Source organism: Meriones unguiculatus, chromosome 17 (genome assembly GCF_030254825.1).
Source record: "Meriones unguiculatus strain TT.TT164.6M chromosome 17, Bangor_MerUng_6.1, whole genome shotgun sequence".
NCBI lineage: Eukaryota > Metazoa > Chordata > Mammalia > Rodentia > Muridae > Meriones > Meriones unguiculatus.
In genome coordinates, this window is record NC_083364.1 from 98795335 (window position 1) to 98812820 (window position 17486).

A 17486-nucleotide genomic window follows, 5' to 3' on the forward strand; every position below is an offset into this window, starting at 1 on the left:
GCCTTGTGTCAGGGAGAGAATCCTGAACCAGGGCTGTCATCTGGAAAACGTGGACCTTAGTGTACTAACAGTCAGCCAGGCCCGAGGGAACAGAGTCCTCACCATAGAATCCCCGTGGCAGACAGGTGGGATTGCAGTGGAATATTGCTGATGCATTCCAGGTTTGGTGCTATAAACTCTCAAGACCTTCACTGACCTGGTCACCCAGTGAGGGTGAACACCTTCTCAAGACAGGGCCACTATCTGGCAACCAAGTTTCAGACACATGAGGCTATGGGGGACATTTTACATTCAAAATTTAATACTCCTCTATTCTGGGCGATCTCTCTTGTCCTGCAGCATACCCTAGGCCTAAGCACCATATTGTTGTTCCTGAGGGGTGGGGGGGAGTGACTTGTAGGTGGATCTGTGATGAGGCATGGTCATGCCTCTGAATTGAGCAGACTTGTGCTGAACTTGCTAGGAAAACATGGTAGCCTAGTAGGCTGGGGCATCAGTAAGACATGGTTGGAGTCACACAACTGTTTTCGCTTGGGTTGATTTCCTCTATGCTGTGTTCTCTGCTTCTGCAGAGGGAGGACAGAGAGCACAGGGGCAGACGCCAGGATGTGGGTATGAAAGAGCAGTGTTCACAGGAGCCTGCGGAGGCTAGGAGGAATTCCAGAGCCTGGAAAAGGGTGGAGTGGCAACTGAGAAAGCCCCCATCACTGGGACCATTGTGCAGAAGACAATAATCTTGCTGCTGCCTTGCCTGGGCCTAGACATGCAGGAGCGGTCAGAGTAAATGTGGAATGCCAGGCTGCCTGGCAGCACACAGAAAGAGAGGACTCTGGGGCAGGCTGGCATTTCACACACTTTCTGCCTGCTGTTGGGTCCACGGTTGCCAGTGAGACCCCAGAAACATTTGCGCAGTGCCCTAACAATGGCCATGGGAGACAGCCATTCTTGTTCAGGAATCCGTGGCCTTTATTGTCTATAACTTTTAATGATAGAATTGTATTTCTCCCTGCTGTGCAGCTAGTCATTGTTTTTAGGTGTCGTGTCTCTTGCCTAGCTGCCTCTCCTCTTTCAGAGGTCTGACATTCCCTGGCTGCCTCAGGAGACAGTCCCAGGGCCTTAGGGGCCTTGTGCTTTCTCTCAGTCCTTCAGCTCTACACCTTTTCTACCCAAGTGCTTTCAAGCATCATCCACACTCAGCAGCAGGAACACTCGGGCTTGTTGGTCACACCTATCAGCTGGGGCAGAACTATGGGTCATTCAGGGTGAGGTACTTAAGGCATGTTCCTGATGGGCAGCTAGAAAGAGAAGAGCTATAAACAGACAACGAAATGGCAGCCTTCTGGCTTCTTCCTATACATTTGACTGAAAATGAAGCTGAAAGGTTTAGAGGGTTTTTTTTCCTCATACTGCTAGTGCCCCTCTGACAGGTTCAAGGCCAGATTGAGACATATTTACCTCAAAATTGTCTTTGTTCAAACTGACCAACTCTAAATTAGGGGATGAGGATCCCTCAAAGACCCTTAAACTGCCCCAACCCTCAAGGGAAAGAACAGATGTGGCTCCCAAGTTTCCCCTCTGCAGTCTTTCTGTTGCCTGTGTGTGTGTGTGTGTCCTCACCCCTAATAAAAGCCCTTTTGCCTGAGATTTTTCCCTAGTGCTGCCTATTGTGCTTGAGGTGTTTGTTTGTTTTGTTTTGTTTTTCCCTGGCTTTTAATTTCTTAACTAATGGAGCAAAATCCAATCAAGATCCCTAGATGATAACAAATAGCCTTGGTACTGAACAGGTTGTCTTCCTTCCTTCCTTCTTTCCTTCCTTCTTTCCTTCCTACCTTTCTTTCAGTTTTTCAAGACAGGGTTTTATTGTGGATGTTTTGGTTTACGATATGTAAACATGTTTTTGTTATAATTCCAAATCAGGGATTTTAGTTTGTCCACACCTATTAATTGTCTCATGTGGACTGTGGCTTTTGCCAGCTGGGATTAGCTGAATTCTGAGGACTTTGAGGGATATAAATATGACAGCCCAGAGAAAGAAGGTATGGGGGTTTGGGGAAGACAGAGGAGCGCTGCTTGCTGCACTTGCTGGCTTAATGGTTTGCTGGTTACCTGGACTTCTGAATTTCCTGACGACGGACATTGGTATTACCCACAAAAGAATCCTACCACCTTTCCCCTCAGGAAGAAGTAAAGAGAGCCATGTTTCCTTTCCCTTACAACCTTCTTTACCCCCTACCTGCGTTTGGGGGTTGGAAGGGAGGTACAAGCTTTAAGGAACCTCCAAATAAAGTAACATTTGAAAAACTAGCGCCAATAATGTTTCTCTGTGTTGCCTTTGGCTGCCACTTTGTAGACCAGGCTGGCCTCGAGCTCACAGAGATCCTCCTGTCTATGTCTCCACGAGAGCTGGGATTACAGGTGTGCAGCACCTTGAACAGTTTATATTTCAAAGCCTTTTCCCACGATGGGCCTTGCTGCTTTCACATGTACCATGTGTATGACTTTTGCTCCTGTATTACCCTTAAGCTAGCAAAGAAACCAGTTCTGCAGGCAATGAGTTGACCCAGAAACAGCCACATTGAAGATGAACAATGTAATGGGAGCAAGTCATGGCAACTGTCACAACAAGGCGAATGGAAGACACAGAAAACATTTTTCTAACAGCCTGAGGATGGGGATGCTGAGCAGAGGCCAAAGAGGCAGGAAGGACCCTTCCTCCCCGCCCCCAGGGAGCTTCTCATGGGAGCTCTACCCACAGCTGACTTTGGTTGTCTGGCTTCCAGCACTATGAGAATGAGCATGTGCTATTTCATGCCACCCTGTTTCTGGAACTTGTTATGGCTGCCAGTGGAAACTTCAGCCCATGGCTTAGAGAATTGAATCAGGTCAGGCCTGTCTATATTAAGATGTATTGATAAAGGTCTGGACGTTTTCAGCTGAGAGAAGAATTTTTCAGGTCTGCAAAGGGGAAAAGAAAATCACTGTGTAATGAAGAAAAGTAAGAGAGGCCTTGGATTTCTCATTAAGAAATCCAAGTGCTGAAAGAACTGGAAATATCCATAAAGTGAGAAGTCCACAAATGTCATCCAAGTCTACAAAACCCAAGCAAGCCATCGTTCTAGTGTGAAGACCTCAGTGGCATCTGGGAATGTGGAAGTACCTGGAGAAGATGGCGCCCATCCTGGGGTACAGGCTGAGCTCCCCTGCAAGGACCTTAGGACACAGCACAGAAGCTGGCCATTTGAAAGCTAGGTAAACAGAGTTTGGACCGGAGGCTGGCAGGAGGTAATGAACATTTTTGTAGGATACCTCAGCCATTGTGGGAAATACTGTTCTCAAAAACAAACCCCTGAGCCAGTGAAATGGCTCACAGGGGTAAGAGTTCCCATTGCCAAGCATGACGACCTGAGTTCAATCTGTGGCACCCCCATGATGGGAGGAGAGGTAACACGAGAAAGTTTTAGTCTGTGCTCCATTGCTGTGAAGAGACACCACGACCACAGCAGCTCTTATGAAGGAGCTGGCTTACAGTTCAGAGGATTAGGCCCATTGGCATCCTGGCAGGAAGCATGGCAGCATGCACGCAGACATGGTGCTGGAGAGTAGCTGAGAGTTCTATGTCCTGACCTGCTGGAAGCAGACAGAGAGAGACACACTGGGCCTGGTCTGAGCATTTGAAGCCCCAAAGCCCACGCCCAGTGACACATTTCATTCATTAAGGCCACACCTCTTAATGGGTATCAAGTAGTGTCACTCCCTCATGACCAAGCACCCAATCTATGAGTCTGTGGGGGCCATTCCTAGTCAAACCACCACAAGGTGTATGTATGTATACACATACATATACATGTATATATGCAGGATATATATGGCTAGAGTGCTGGCTCAACAGTTAACGTGCTTGCTGCTCATCCAAAGGACCCAAACTCAGTTCCCAACACCCTTGTCAGGTACCTCACAACAACCTATAACTCCAGCTCCAGAGGATCTAGTGCACTTTTCTGGCTTCTGTGGGTGTACACACACACACACACACACACACACACACACACACACAAATTTTTTTTTAAATTGGGACTAGGGAGAGGGCTAGGTTGTTAAAGTCGTATGCAGGCATGAGGACCTAAGTTTGGATCCATCACGCCCACATAAAGCCTAGTGCACATTTATAACTCCAGCTCTTGGAAAGTAGTGGAGACAGGCAAATCCCTGGAGCTGATAACCCAGCCAGCCCAGCTAAATGAAGGCACCCCAGTTCAGTGAGAAACCCTGTCACAAAAAGTAAAGTAGAAAACAACTGTGAAAGACACGAGATGCCAGCCTCTGGCGTCCACATGTTTACATTCATATATGTGCACCCACATACACATGTACACGCAAATATTTTGTTTGGGTTCTTGTTATTATTCCCTAAACAATATACCTGTTTTCATAGAAGGTATACTGTACTAGGTACTGTAAATATGCCAGGGATCATTTTAAGTATATGAAGCCAGGTATGGTGGTGCATGCCTTTTATCTCAGCACTCAGGAGGCAGAGGCAGGTGTGTTTCTGTGAGTCTGAGACCAGCCTGATTTACGTAGTGAGTTCCAGGCCAGTTAGGGGTACACTGTGAGACCTTGTTTCTAAATAAATAAATAACAAAGTATATGGGAGGGTATGTGTGGGTCCCATGCAAGTTGTATAACATTTTATGTCAGGTCTTGAGCCCCTGTGGATTTTGGTCTCTACAGAAGGTCCTGAAACCAAGTGCCAGGGGCTGACTATAGTTGAATATTTATTTGGTGGTCACTATATGTTCATTAGACATTCAGATACTATTCATATTGTAGCGTCAGAACCTGGGACTGAGAGAAGGAAAACCAAATCAAGTGAGAGACAGAAAGTTCAATATATAAAATTCTACACCCATGTATCAAAAATAACCTTATCTCTGCATCAATATACAGAATTCTATACTAATGAATTAAAAAGATTCAAGAATGACAATAGTTTATAGTTGGAGAGCATATTCAATAATCTATCCTTTTCTCCCATTAGTTCTATATATTTTCTATCTGATGGTCCTATATTTCCCTTTTCTTTTTATTATATTGTTTTAGTTTTTCACAATACATTCTGATCCCAGCCCCTTCCTTCCCTCCTCTCCTCCCTGTCCTATTCTCCCACCCTCTTCCTTGCTTCCTCCCTCCCCTTCAGAGCACCTTGGCACATCAAGTCAAATCAGGCCCAAGTGAATCCTCCCCCAGTGAGGGCAGACAAGACAGCCCCCACACCACTTGCTAGGGAAGCCACGTGGAGACCAAGCTGCCCATCAGTTACATATGTGTCGGGGGTCTAGGTCCAATCCATGTGTGCTCTTTGGTCAGTGCTCATTATCTCTAAGCCTAGGTCACTTGCCTCTGTCAGTGTTCTTGTTCCCTTCAGGTCTGTCCCCACCCTTCCACAAGACTCCTCAAGCTCTGCCTAATGTTTGGCTGTGGGTCTCAGAGTCTGTTTCAATCTGCTGCTGGGTGGAGCCTCTCAGGAGACAGTTATGTTAGGCTCCTGTCTGAAAGCACAGCAGAGGACAATTAATAGTGTCAGGGGTTGGCTCTCTCCCATGGAGTGGGTCTCAGGCCAGGCCAGTCATTGGTTGGCCTTTCCCTCAATCTCTGCTCCATCTCTATCCCTGCACATCTTGTAGGCAGAGTAAATTTTGGGTTGAAGGTTTTGTGGGGGGGTTAGTGTCCCCCTCCCTCCACTGGGAAGTCCTGACTGCCTCAGTGGTGACCACTTCACTCTCCGTGTCCCCTGCTGCTAGGAGTCTCAGCTAGAGAGAACCTCATATCCTCTCAGAAGCCTAGCCTGTTTCAGTTTCCAGCTTTTCCCAGAGATGCCCCACCCCTCAGTTTCCCTTCCCTCTCCCAGATCTCTTGCCTCTCACCCGCCACCCTAGCTCTCCACTGTCTCCATACTCCATATCTGATCCCCACTCTTGTTCCCCTCCACACACCCTCTCCCACCCTATTCCCCCTCTTCACCCACTTCCATATCTCCTGAGTGGGAGTCAAGCACCCCCCCATGGTTACTTAGTCCCTCCTGTTACTTAGCTTCTTGGGCCTGCAGACTGTAGTATGGTCATCCTGTACTATATGGCTAATACCCAGCTTGTAAGTGAGTACCTACCATGTGTGACTTTCTGGGTCTGGTTACCTCACTCAGGATGATCTTTTCTAGTTCCATCCATTTGCCTGCAAATTTCATGTTTTCCTTGTTTTTAATGGCTGAGGAGTATTCCATTGTGTAAATGTACCACATTTTCTTTATCCATTTTTTGGTTAAGGGACATCTGTGTCTGGCTATTATGGATAAAGCTGCTATGAACATAGTTGAGCAAATGTCCTTGTTGTATACTTGAGCATCTTTTGGGTATATGCCCAGGAGTGGTATAGCTGGGTCTTGAGGTAAAACTATTCCAAATTTTCTGAGAGAGTGGCAGATTAATTTCAGAAGTAGTTGTACAAGTTTACATTCCCACTAGCAGTGGAGGAGTGTTCCCCTTTCTCCACAACCTCTCCAGCATGTGCTGTCACTTTAGTACTTGATTTTAGCCATTCTGATGTGTGTAAGATGGAATCTCAGAGTTGTTTTGATTTACATTTCCCTGATGACAAAGAAAGTTGAGCGTTTCTTTAAGTGTTTCTCAGCCATTAAAGATTCCTTTGTTGAGAATTCTTTGTTTAGCTCTAACCCATTTTTTGTAATATCAATGTTTATTAAGTACAAACATACACAGTACTTTTATTTAACACAATAGTTCAATAGACATTACTTGCTGTTAAGTATACTGATGTTATTAAAGCAATATTATGCATTTTAAAAATTTCACAAATGTCTTGTAGGCATTTTTCTTACATTCTAGAAAAGCATTCTCACAAATTAGTAAAAACCAAAAGTCACTTTTAAAAATTATTTTTATTAATTACAGTTTATTCACTTTGTATCTACCCTGTATTCCACCCTTTCTCCCTCTTCTCCACCTGTGCCCCTCCTCCAGTCCACTGATAAGGGAGGTCCTCCTCTCCTTCTCTCTGATCCTAGTCTATGTGGTCTCATCAGAAGTGGCTGCATTGTCTTCCTCTGTGGCGTGGTAAGGCTGCTCTCCCTTTAGGATGAGGTGATCAAAGAGCCAGTCACTGAGTTCATGTCAGAGACAGTCCTTGTCCCCATTTCTATGGAACCCACTTGGACACTGAACTGCCATGGGCTACTTCTGTGCAGGGGTTCCAGGCCATCTCCATGAGTGGTCCTTGGCTGGGGTATCAGTCTCAGAAAAGACCCCTGTGCCCAGACTAAAATTCACTTTTTTCTTCATATTTATATTCAACTCTATAACAAATTTCTTGTACATGTAATTTTCTTCATTTTCTATTTCCACTGTATTATATTTCCCCCAAATTCATAAAAAAATGTCTATTCATTCCAGGTAGGACACCAATTACAAATCAAAGTCAAAATTTTATCTAAGCCTAATGGTATCAAAGCAAATGTGGAGACTCATAGCGAAACTTTGGGCAGAGTGCAGGGAAACTTACGAAAGAAGGGTGTGGGAGGAATGAAAGGCCTGAAGGGAACAGGAGCTCCACAAGGAGAGCAACAGAACCAAGAAAACTGGGCACAGAGGCGTTTTCTGAAACTGATACTCCAACCAAGGACCATGCATGGAAATAACCTAGAACCCTGCACAGATGTAGCCCATGGCAGCTCAGTCTCTAAGTGAGTTCCCTAGTAAGGGAACAGGGGCTGTCTCTGACATGAACTCAGTGGATGGCTCCCACTGAGGGGGGCCCAGCCTTACCACAGAGGAAGACAATGCAGCCAGTCCTGATGAGACCTGATAGACTAGGGTCAGAGGGAAGGGGAGGACCTCCCCTGTCATTGGACTGGGGGAAGGGCATGGAAGGAGATGAGGGAGGGAGGGTGGGATTAGGAGGGGATGAGGAAGGGAGCTACAATTGTAGTAAATAAATTGTAATAAATTAAAAAATAAAAAACAACAAAAGTTTCAGTGAAACAAAGAATTTCTTCCTTAAAGATATAAACAAAAGCAACAAATGCTTTGCCAATCTAACAGCAATGAAGAAGAAAAGACACAAAATTTAAAGATGAGATAGATAAAAAGGAGCCAGATGCCAATGAACTAATTCAGGGATTCTTTGATTAAATAAAAATTTCAAAGTACTGTAAAATCTGAATGAGAAAGAAGAATTCCCAGAACATATGATCTTCCAAACTTAAATCAAGCAAATGTAAACAATTAATAGATTCATAACAAGTAATAAGATTGAAGCAGTAATGAAGCACCACTGAACCAAAAGGCCTCAATACAGAAGAATAAGGCTCTTGGATACAGAAGTAATGAAGCCAGATAAACTTAGTATCTACCCCATTTTTACATTGGATCATTTGGTTTGTTGATGTTTAATTTCTTGAGTTCTTTATATATTTTGGATATTAGCTCTCTGTCAGATGTAGGGTTGATGAAGATCTTTTCCCAATCTGTAGGCTGCTGTGTTGTTCTGTTGACAGTGTCCTTTGCTTTACAGAAGCTTTCTAGTTTCATGAGGTCCCATTTATTAATTGTTGATCTTAGAGCCTGAGCTGTTGGTGTTCTGTTCAGGAAGTTGTCTCCTGTGTCAATGAGTTCAAAGCTGATCTCCACTTTCTCTTCCAATAAGTTTAGTGTGTCTGGTTTTATGTTGAAGTCTTGAAATGTGCATTTTTTAGACATTCAGTTAGACAGCACCATTGGTTGAAGATGTTATCTTTTATTCCATTGTATGGTTTTGGCTTCTTTGTCAAAAAGTGTTTGTAGGTGTATGTGTTTATTTCTGGATCTTCAGTTAGATTTTTGATACACATATGTATGTTTCTATTCATTTCCAAATGTAAGGTTTACTTCCCGTTAAAAGCTGCTATTACAAACTGTTTAGGATAATTAGCTTAGTTAATAGTTAATGGTCAATCAGACTCATGGTCATGTCAGATACATTGTAGGTTGAACAGATAGTAAATATCTAGCAATATTTGCCTATTCATAATTAATATATACAGACAGACAAACAGACGAATAGGTATGATCATACACTATATAAATATAAATGTAAATAGACGGTCCCCCAAAACTCCCGAGACCTACAGAATACGGCATGTAAAGGAGTTTTTATTAATCTAAGGCCTTTTTTACTTGAGACATGCCATCTCCTGGCAACAACACCAGCCTACCTCAACAAAGATAGTGACCATCACACATCTCATTTTGGAGATAGCTTCATTAATGGCAAGCTAACTACTGGAGGGAAATGCCCCAGCTCTCTCTACAGACAATATGCTGTCCAAAATAGACAAAACTTGGTGCAGGCTGAGCTGACTGCCAGGCTCTGCCATGACAGGGTAAGCAGCTCCTTCATATTTCCTGCTTTACAGTTATGTCTGCCAGACATACTGGGCCAGAAGGCTGAAGATGATGCTCCAACATAACAGAGAAAGAATGGATAAATTGTCTCTGTCACCTCTTAGTTTTAGAAGATGCTTGCCTGCACTTCCTACTTAAGTAATAATTTTATTCCTTCTCAAGTCTCTGATGGGGTTGAAGACTAGATAGTTATAGTTTCACTTAGGCTTAAGCCATTTAGGATTTAAGAAAATGTTTTAAAGTCTAGAAAAATGTTTTAAGTCGATAAATACAAGATATGACAAAGAATAATTGAGGTACGAAACTTTAGACTCACCTAGATAGACTAGGTAGTATTTTCTTCAAGGTTGCCAAACACAAATGAGCTAAACATTTTGAATGTAACTTTTACATATGGCTTTCCTGATTGTTTCGTAACTGCTCTTACTCTATGTGTTTTATTATAAACAAATGAAGTCCATATGCAAAAAACTTGTCTGCCTAATAACATTGTCTGTAGCTTGTTTAACTGGATGTTCAAACCTTTAAGACTTCAACTGTTTATTCTGTGCTTGTTTCTAAAGTCTGTGTTTATTTACTAAACAGTCGGTCATATTTGGACTGAGCATAGACGCTGGGTGTGAAAGGGCGGATAGCACACTCCATACATGGGGAGCCGTTGTTTATTGCTGAGATGAGTCAAACAATTATCAAAGAGAGGAACAACTTAGTGTCCTTAACCACTAGTAACTTAGATACTAGAGACTTAGATAGCATTCTACACCCACTAGAATGTTCAAAACAGAAAAGACAGGCCCACCAACTTTCAGAGAGGGCATGGAGCAAATGAGCCCAGTGGACCATAACATATTGCCATGCACGTGCAACTCAGAGGGCTCGAGAACTGCTCCCTTGCTTTCAATCAGGGTTTTAGGGATGTCTTGGTTTGGGTGTGACACCTGCAGAGACACACCATCAGAGTTCTGGCGGGTTGAACTTTTGTTAGAGACTGGGTCTCACTGTGTGGCTTAGGCTAGCCTCCAACCCACCATCCTCCTTCTCCTGCCTCTGTACTGCTGGGATTACAGACATCCACCACCACTGCCTTTTCATTACACCAAAACTAGAGTTTAATAAAGCTGAAAAAGAGGCACCTGTTTGCGGGAACCAACGCTTAGTGGTCAAGAGCACAGAAGATCCAAATTCCGTTCCCAGCACCCACATGGCAACCCACAACCATCTGACACCCTCTTCTGAACTCCACAGACATCAGCACACGTGTGGTGTGTGTTTCCATACATTCAGGGGAAAAGCGTGTGAAATAAAAATAAATTCTTAATAAAAAGGCACCTATGATGGGTGTCTTCAGGGAGATGAAGGAAAAGCCAACAGCGAGGGAGGTTCCTGGGAAAAGGAGACTGTGGTGGCGTTCATACTCCAAGAAATATTTGAAAAAACAAGAATTTTCCAGCCAGGGACGAACTTGCACAAATCCCAGAAGTGACTAAAGAAGTGACCATGTTAGCAAGTGTGAGTGACTTGGAATGCCCTTTTGTGTAATAGACCTGTCTGGAGACTCCCGTGTGTCTGAGCCAATCCTGCTCAGCTCCTGTTGCGGTGATGTCTTCCTGGGCTGCACCAGTTTTTTCATATAATTTTATGTTCTTTCCTAACAAGATTTCTCCCTAAATCAGTAGATATTGAGTTTTTTTTCCAGTCAGTAACTGTTATGCTTGATACTTCTTCAAATAACTTGAAGCTTTCCTTTTTTTTTCCCTTAAAAAACAAAAGCTGCAGATTCTTGTGGACACGGGAAGCAGTAACTTCGCTGTGGCCGGTGCCCCGCATTCGTACATAGAGTCCTACTTTGACTCTGGGAGGTGAGTGGCTCACCCACCATGTCAGGGGCTGGCTTTGGAGGCATCCTGGGCTGGGATCTTTGAGAACACACTGGAACAAAACTGCAAGAGGGTCATCATCTCATTCTGAAAGAACTGTATACATGTGTGCATGTTTGTGTATCTGAGCATGTGTGTGTGTGTGTGTGCGTGTGTGTGTGTCTGTGTGAGTGTCTGTGTATCTGTGTCTGAGTAAATGAATGCGAACAATACATGCACATCAGCCCAATGTGGTGGAACACATCTCTAATTGCAGCAGAGGCAGGCAAATATCTATCTGTGTGTTTGAGGCTAGCGTGGTCTATAAAGGGAGTCCAGGACAGCCAAGGCTACACAGAGAAATTCTGTCTCAAATAAAACAACAACAACAACAAAACCAATACATGCACATCTCCTTCTGGGGAATTTGTTTCAGGTTCCCCTGATATCGTTGGGGAAATTTGCCTTATGAAATTTCAAGTGTACCATGCTCCTTAGCTACACACGAGCTGCATTTTCATAGTCTAAGAAAGTATTGCAGAGAAAGCCCACCCACGTGAGCCCACCCACATGTGCCCCACCCACTGCATACAAGGCTCCACTGAGTGTCGGGAATGTTAGGGTCTATTTGCACAGCTGCAGAGAGGGCAATGAGTGCTTATGCCAAGTGGCACCTTACAGCATCTCAGCACAACAGTGCCTGCCCCTCCTTCAAGGAACACAGAGCTGCTTTCTGTATGGCTTCGTATAGTAATAAGATATCAGATTGATAGTGTAGGTACAGCACCTGGCCAGTGATTATCTTAGAACCTAGGAGGTTAGGTGATTGTCATACTGTGAGCAAGTGTGTGGAGCTCCTGTGTGTGCTAGCAGGTTGAGTTGGGTGGGTTTTGCTGTCCTGTCCTGGTCACACTGGTGGTTCACTTGGGCCTCTGTCGCTATACAGCCCCCTGACTCTTCTCGCATACCCTCCAGAGTTGCTCCAGATTGCTCATGTGTAACTCTATAGCCTTGGAGGAGGAGTCTTCCTGAATTCCACCTACCTAACTGTAGCCTTGCAACGTCCTGCATGAGATCAAATGCCGTGCAACTACCACATGCATAATTCTCATGAGTGTGAGATAATGCCACTATTGCATATCTGATCCAAAAAACATGCACTGCCCCCCAGACCTGATACACTCTGAGTAGCCACATGATCCTGCAAGTGTTAAATTCTGCTTCCGACCTCAGGCTAGTCACAACACAAATGCGCCAAAAATACAGTGTATGTAAGGTGTGTGTGTGTGACACAGTGAAGTTTCATTTAGGTATTGGTCCCTTTTCCCGGGCATCTCATTATGTATATGCAAACACTCCAGAAAGCCTGAATCTGAAACACTTCTGGGCCCAAGTATGGGGAAAATCTACACCAAGCCTGGATGAGGGGCAGGAATGAGGTGATGTAGGGTACTCAGTACATCATATGAGATGCCCAATGGGAGTCATGCAAAGGATGCTGGAGGCTGCATACCACTGTGTGGATGTGGGCTCAATGGAACACAGATCCAGTGGGGGCCATTTGGGCTATTGGCTTAGGCTGGTTGCTTGGTTACCATGGGTAGTTGATGGGATTTTCCAAAGTGAAGAAGAATCCTCATGAGCTTAAATAGAAAGGGTCACCTGCCTTCCATTTACATATTAGTTAATGCTCCTATGCATGTTAAATCTGCCCATGATACTTAGGGTTAATGAGAAAGGAGGTTTCCAGGCTCAGACAAATAGTTTTCACCCACATCTATGCCAGGGTACTTGAGAAAGACCTATGGCAGGTTAACGTCTCTGGGTTTTAAGGGATGTCCAGCCTCTTGTGAGACTGCATCATCCCTGGCACTGGCCTACCAGCAGCCCAAAACAGGGCAGCAATCTTCCCTTCCAAGACCCATCCCCTTGCAGCCCAAGACGTCTCAGCTCACACATCTGCAGCAGGTGCACAGCCCAATTTCCCAGAGGGGCAGTAATTCCATTCCTTATCACACATCTATTAGCATAAGATTCAGTAGAAGGGGTCAGTAAAGCTGGAGCTGTCACCATCAGGGTGATGTGGACACATAGGCACATACAGTGCACTGTAAAGGCACGATCCAGCCAGGAGGCAACTATATGGCAGTCCCTCTGCAGCCTCATTTCCAGCTCCATCAGGGCCAAAGCACGTTCAGGCATCCTTTGACAAGACCACACAATTGTTGAAATGTGCCAGGGTGAATAAAAGTCCTTGTTGCTGCTGTGTCCTCTATCACTCAGTGTTAATTGGTCAACTGTAGACAGCATGGCAGCTTTCTCATGGTCCATCCCCTGTGTCTGCTGTGAGAATGAGCCATGCTTCTTATGCTGGCTCCAGCAAGACATGTTTTCTCTGCTTTGCTTTCCTCCTTGAGGTGAACTTTGTGCCCCAAGCCAGGTGTGTGGGAGGTGGGCAGAAATTCCTCTTTATCCTGTTCTGGGCTTCGCAGGCTGCCTTCATCTGAGTCAATACAACCTCCGGGGCTTTCCACTATTACTATGACCACTCAGCCTTGTTCTTGCTAGGCCCACAAAAGAGCATAGACACAGCGACATACCCTCAGCATTGTCATCACAGGTCTATTTAAGTAAATAAAAAGAGAAACTGCAGAGCATGCCCAGGTCTAGGAAAAGCTGTCTTTTTCCCCCCTCTGTGCTGTCTTTGCCATTACTGCCTTCCCCTGGGTGAGGCCTGTGGAGACCAGAGAGCATTGCTTGTGCGTAGAGTCAGAAGAGACAGAATTATTATGAAGAACACTTGCTGTCCATATAAATTATCATGTATCTAGTAATCTTGCTGATGTTGGCCATTGTGAAGTTTTTTCAGCCGCTGTATCTGATGGAAGCCAGAGCACAATCTCTTTCCTTCCAGGTCTCTGACAAAGGTGCCTTTATGGAGATGTGGGTTCTTGCCCTGTGATGTTTGAGTATTGACTTGTCCCTCTGATTTCCTTGTTATAACAAGGCTCCTAGTTGGGCATGGCAGCCTCTGATTCAAGCCCTGAGCCCTCCAATGTTCAGGTTTTGTACTTCCTGAAGCATTGTACTTCCTGAAGCATTGTGCAGTAATTGGAGATTGGGCTCGGGGTTCTTTGAGAAGATCTCTTTGATTTATGGAAGATGATGAGCCACTGTGAGTCATTTGTGTGGCTTGTCCCCACCATGAACCCTCCTTACGGCTGTTGAATGCCCCACTGTATAACTATGCTGAAGGAAGGAAAGGGCTGCATATTTTTCAAATGCATTTTCGTTTCAGCCAATAAAATGTCCTCCAACCAAATGGATTGGTGAAAGGTCCAATAAGTACCTCATTTAACCCTATGCCTCAGGAGCCTAAGTGTGCTTGTCTGATAATGCTGCCTCACTCCTGTACTCCATCTGGGGTGAAGCCCACACAGATATTGAAGCAAGGAAACAATTCATTTTCTGCATTGATGACTACAAGTGAAATTAGGGAACCAAACGACCATTTGGTGATGTCTTTAAGGGCACCAGAGGGACACAGATACCTTTCCATACAGTAGGGACAGGTCTTTCTTGGACAGGTTGCTTGGATAACTTTTCAAGACTATCTATGGTTGACTTGTCCATTAGGGCTGGCTTCTTTGGAGGCTGAGAACTTGAACCACCAGGTCAGGCCCAAGGCTTTCATCCATTCAGCTCTGGTGACTTCTGAAATCATTGACAAGTCATAAGGGCCAAATTACCTAGCCCACTGGTAAATGCTAAACTCTGTAATGTGCACAGAAGTCCTGTGAAGAGGCCTTTAAGAGCCTCAGCACCCCCTGGGTGGGGTGGCTTGGGAGAACCAGAGCTGACCCGAGGACTGACCTTCAAAGTCAACAACAACACCTCTTCCCGTGTTCTCTGAAACAGTGGGGCTTTCTCTTCAAATAAGATGGCCCAGAGTTCTGTTCTTGGCTTCAACTGATCTCTCTTCAGTTCTGCTTTCCCTGAACTCTCTTATCAGATGCAGAGTGTCTGCTGAATCTTGTTCAAGTGTCTTTATTGCTGTGAGCAGACTTATTTCTGGCCACCCACACCCCTGGCTTTTGCCATGTCTGAGCATCTGGAACAGAAGCCTTGCAAATGAGAAGCCCACCCAGAGTTTTCTCCTGACATGATTAATGTGAAAAGCAAGTGAGAGCTGAAACTCAATGTCTGAAAAGTAGGGTGTTAGCAAATGAAGATGTGTGATCACTTTAAAGTGCCAAAGATGATATGCTAATAACCTGCAGGGCTGCTCCTGATCCTGCCCAGGCTTCCCCTCACTGTTTCAGATTCAGTAAAGGATCCCCCAAAGAGAGTGAGTTTTCCCACTTCTTTCAGAAATTTTTTTCTACAGGTGGCCACTGATCAAGTTAATAAATGCTAAATGAAATGAAATAAAATAAAAGTTCAGTCCCTGGCACCATCACATTCCACTAGCTGCATGTGGCCTCCATACTGGATGACAGAGACTTGGATCAGCACCATCATTAGAGCTGGTCCAGAAAACAGCATTGGACCATTTAGAACTCTGTTGTCCGGGGACCTGCAGCAACACCTTTCCACACCAGGGATGGCTGTCCCCTTTTTAAGAGGCAGTTGGACTTTCAGTTTCGGGTACTCAATGGTGTCATCTATTTCCTAAAACAACCCTGAGTTTTTTAATGGTAGCTCATAGATTGAAGAAAGCAGGGAAGCCACTGGATAATTATGCTAATTGTAGCTGTTGTGTTGCAGACTGATTGGGAGCCAGGATTTTCTTCTAAGTTTGTCATATTTTCAGACTGTATAGGTAGTTTCAGGAAGTACAGTTCTGGCTTATCCTAGAATGTTGGGGAACCAAAATACAGAATTAAATAGCTTGGCACGGAATAATACAGCTAGTAAATGAGTGAACATGTATGTGGCCCCTGGTACTGTAACTCTTACTCCCTGTCTGTTCTCTAGAAGTGGCACTGAACTACCCAGAAGTTTCCCTGTAAGGCAGGAGCATAGCAGGAAAACAGGAAACATGTTGTGTGGATATCACGCCACTCAGGTTCTTATTCCAAGGAACACAGGGAAGCCTAGATGAGATGAAATAAAACACAGTTCAAAGCCCAGCTTGGGGAAGCTGAAGGGGGAAGACAGCTGATTTGCTAGTTAGTTTATGGGGGCTACAAATGTAGATAGTGAGCTAAATGTGACTGGCTGCTGGTTTTTATATAAAGTTTTATTGAGACACAGCCAAACACACTTGCTTCTGTATGTTTATGGCTGTTTCCTTGATATAGCACCACAGTTCTGTTATCTGCAACAGCAATTATAGCAAATGTTATAATCTAGATAGTCAAGCAAATGCTAGAATATTCCTTTGAAGATCCTTTACAGACAGGGTATGCTGACTCCAGTCCTAAGTCAATCTGCAAGCATTTCTGAACTTGACCTGTTGATCAAAGTAACTAAGATTTCAGTGTTTGTGTTCCTTGCTGCTTTTCATTGTAGATGTTTGTTTCCTCCTCTGTGCCTGGTACATCTGAGTTTGCATCAACACTAAACTTGCTATTTAATCCATCCTCAACAATTCAAGTCCCAAAGGCCTTACAGTGAACATCACATGGACAATTTCTAGTGTAATACCAGGGGCTTAGCCTGCCCCGTCTACTCCCATTTTTCTTTCTGTGGCTGCCTATCCTCAAGAGGTTTGTATAGTTTTCTCATTGCCATGACAAAATATCTGACAATGACAAAAGCAACTAAAAGAAGGAAGGTATAGGAAGACTTCAAAAGCAACTGGCAATACTGTGTACACACTTTCTCATTGTTAGGGTCTGAGAGTTGCTGAAGAAAGACCCCAGACTCAGGTAGTATGCAAAAGTTTATTCTGCAGAAGTTTCCAGTATGCCGGGGTCACCACCTTGGCAAAATATGGCAACAATGATGATGAGGGGAGCTCACGGCCCCTTCTAAAGCCAGTTAGGGGAATTTCAAGGACAGTTAGATCATTTTTATTCTGATTGGTGCCGGTTGGAAGCAAGGGTACTGGTGAATTGACTAGAAGTTTAATTGGTAGTTACGGGCTTTCTGAACTGGCTCAAACTGGTCCAAGCTGGTAGTTGAACAGCCTTGAGCAATGTTATCTTCCCCAAGCCAGATGTCCTGGCTG

At 44.5% G+C, this 17486-nt stretch overlaps 1 protein-coding gene across 1 annotated transcript in view; it reads left to right on the plus strand.

Moving 5' to 3' along the window:
* Bace2 (beta-secretase 2) overlaps positions 1–17486 on the plus strand; it is an 80716-nt gene that overhangs the window by 30738 nt on the left and 32492 nt on the right. Inside the window, exon 2 of the mRNA XM_060370838.1 lies at positions 11226–11314. Within this exon, the coding sequence (XP_060226821.1) occupies positions 11226–11314 (89 nt within the window). The remainder of the gene's footprint in view (positions 1–11225; positions 11315–17486) is intronic.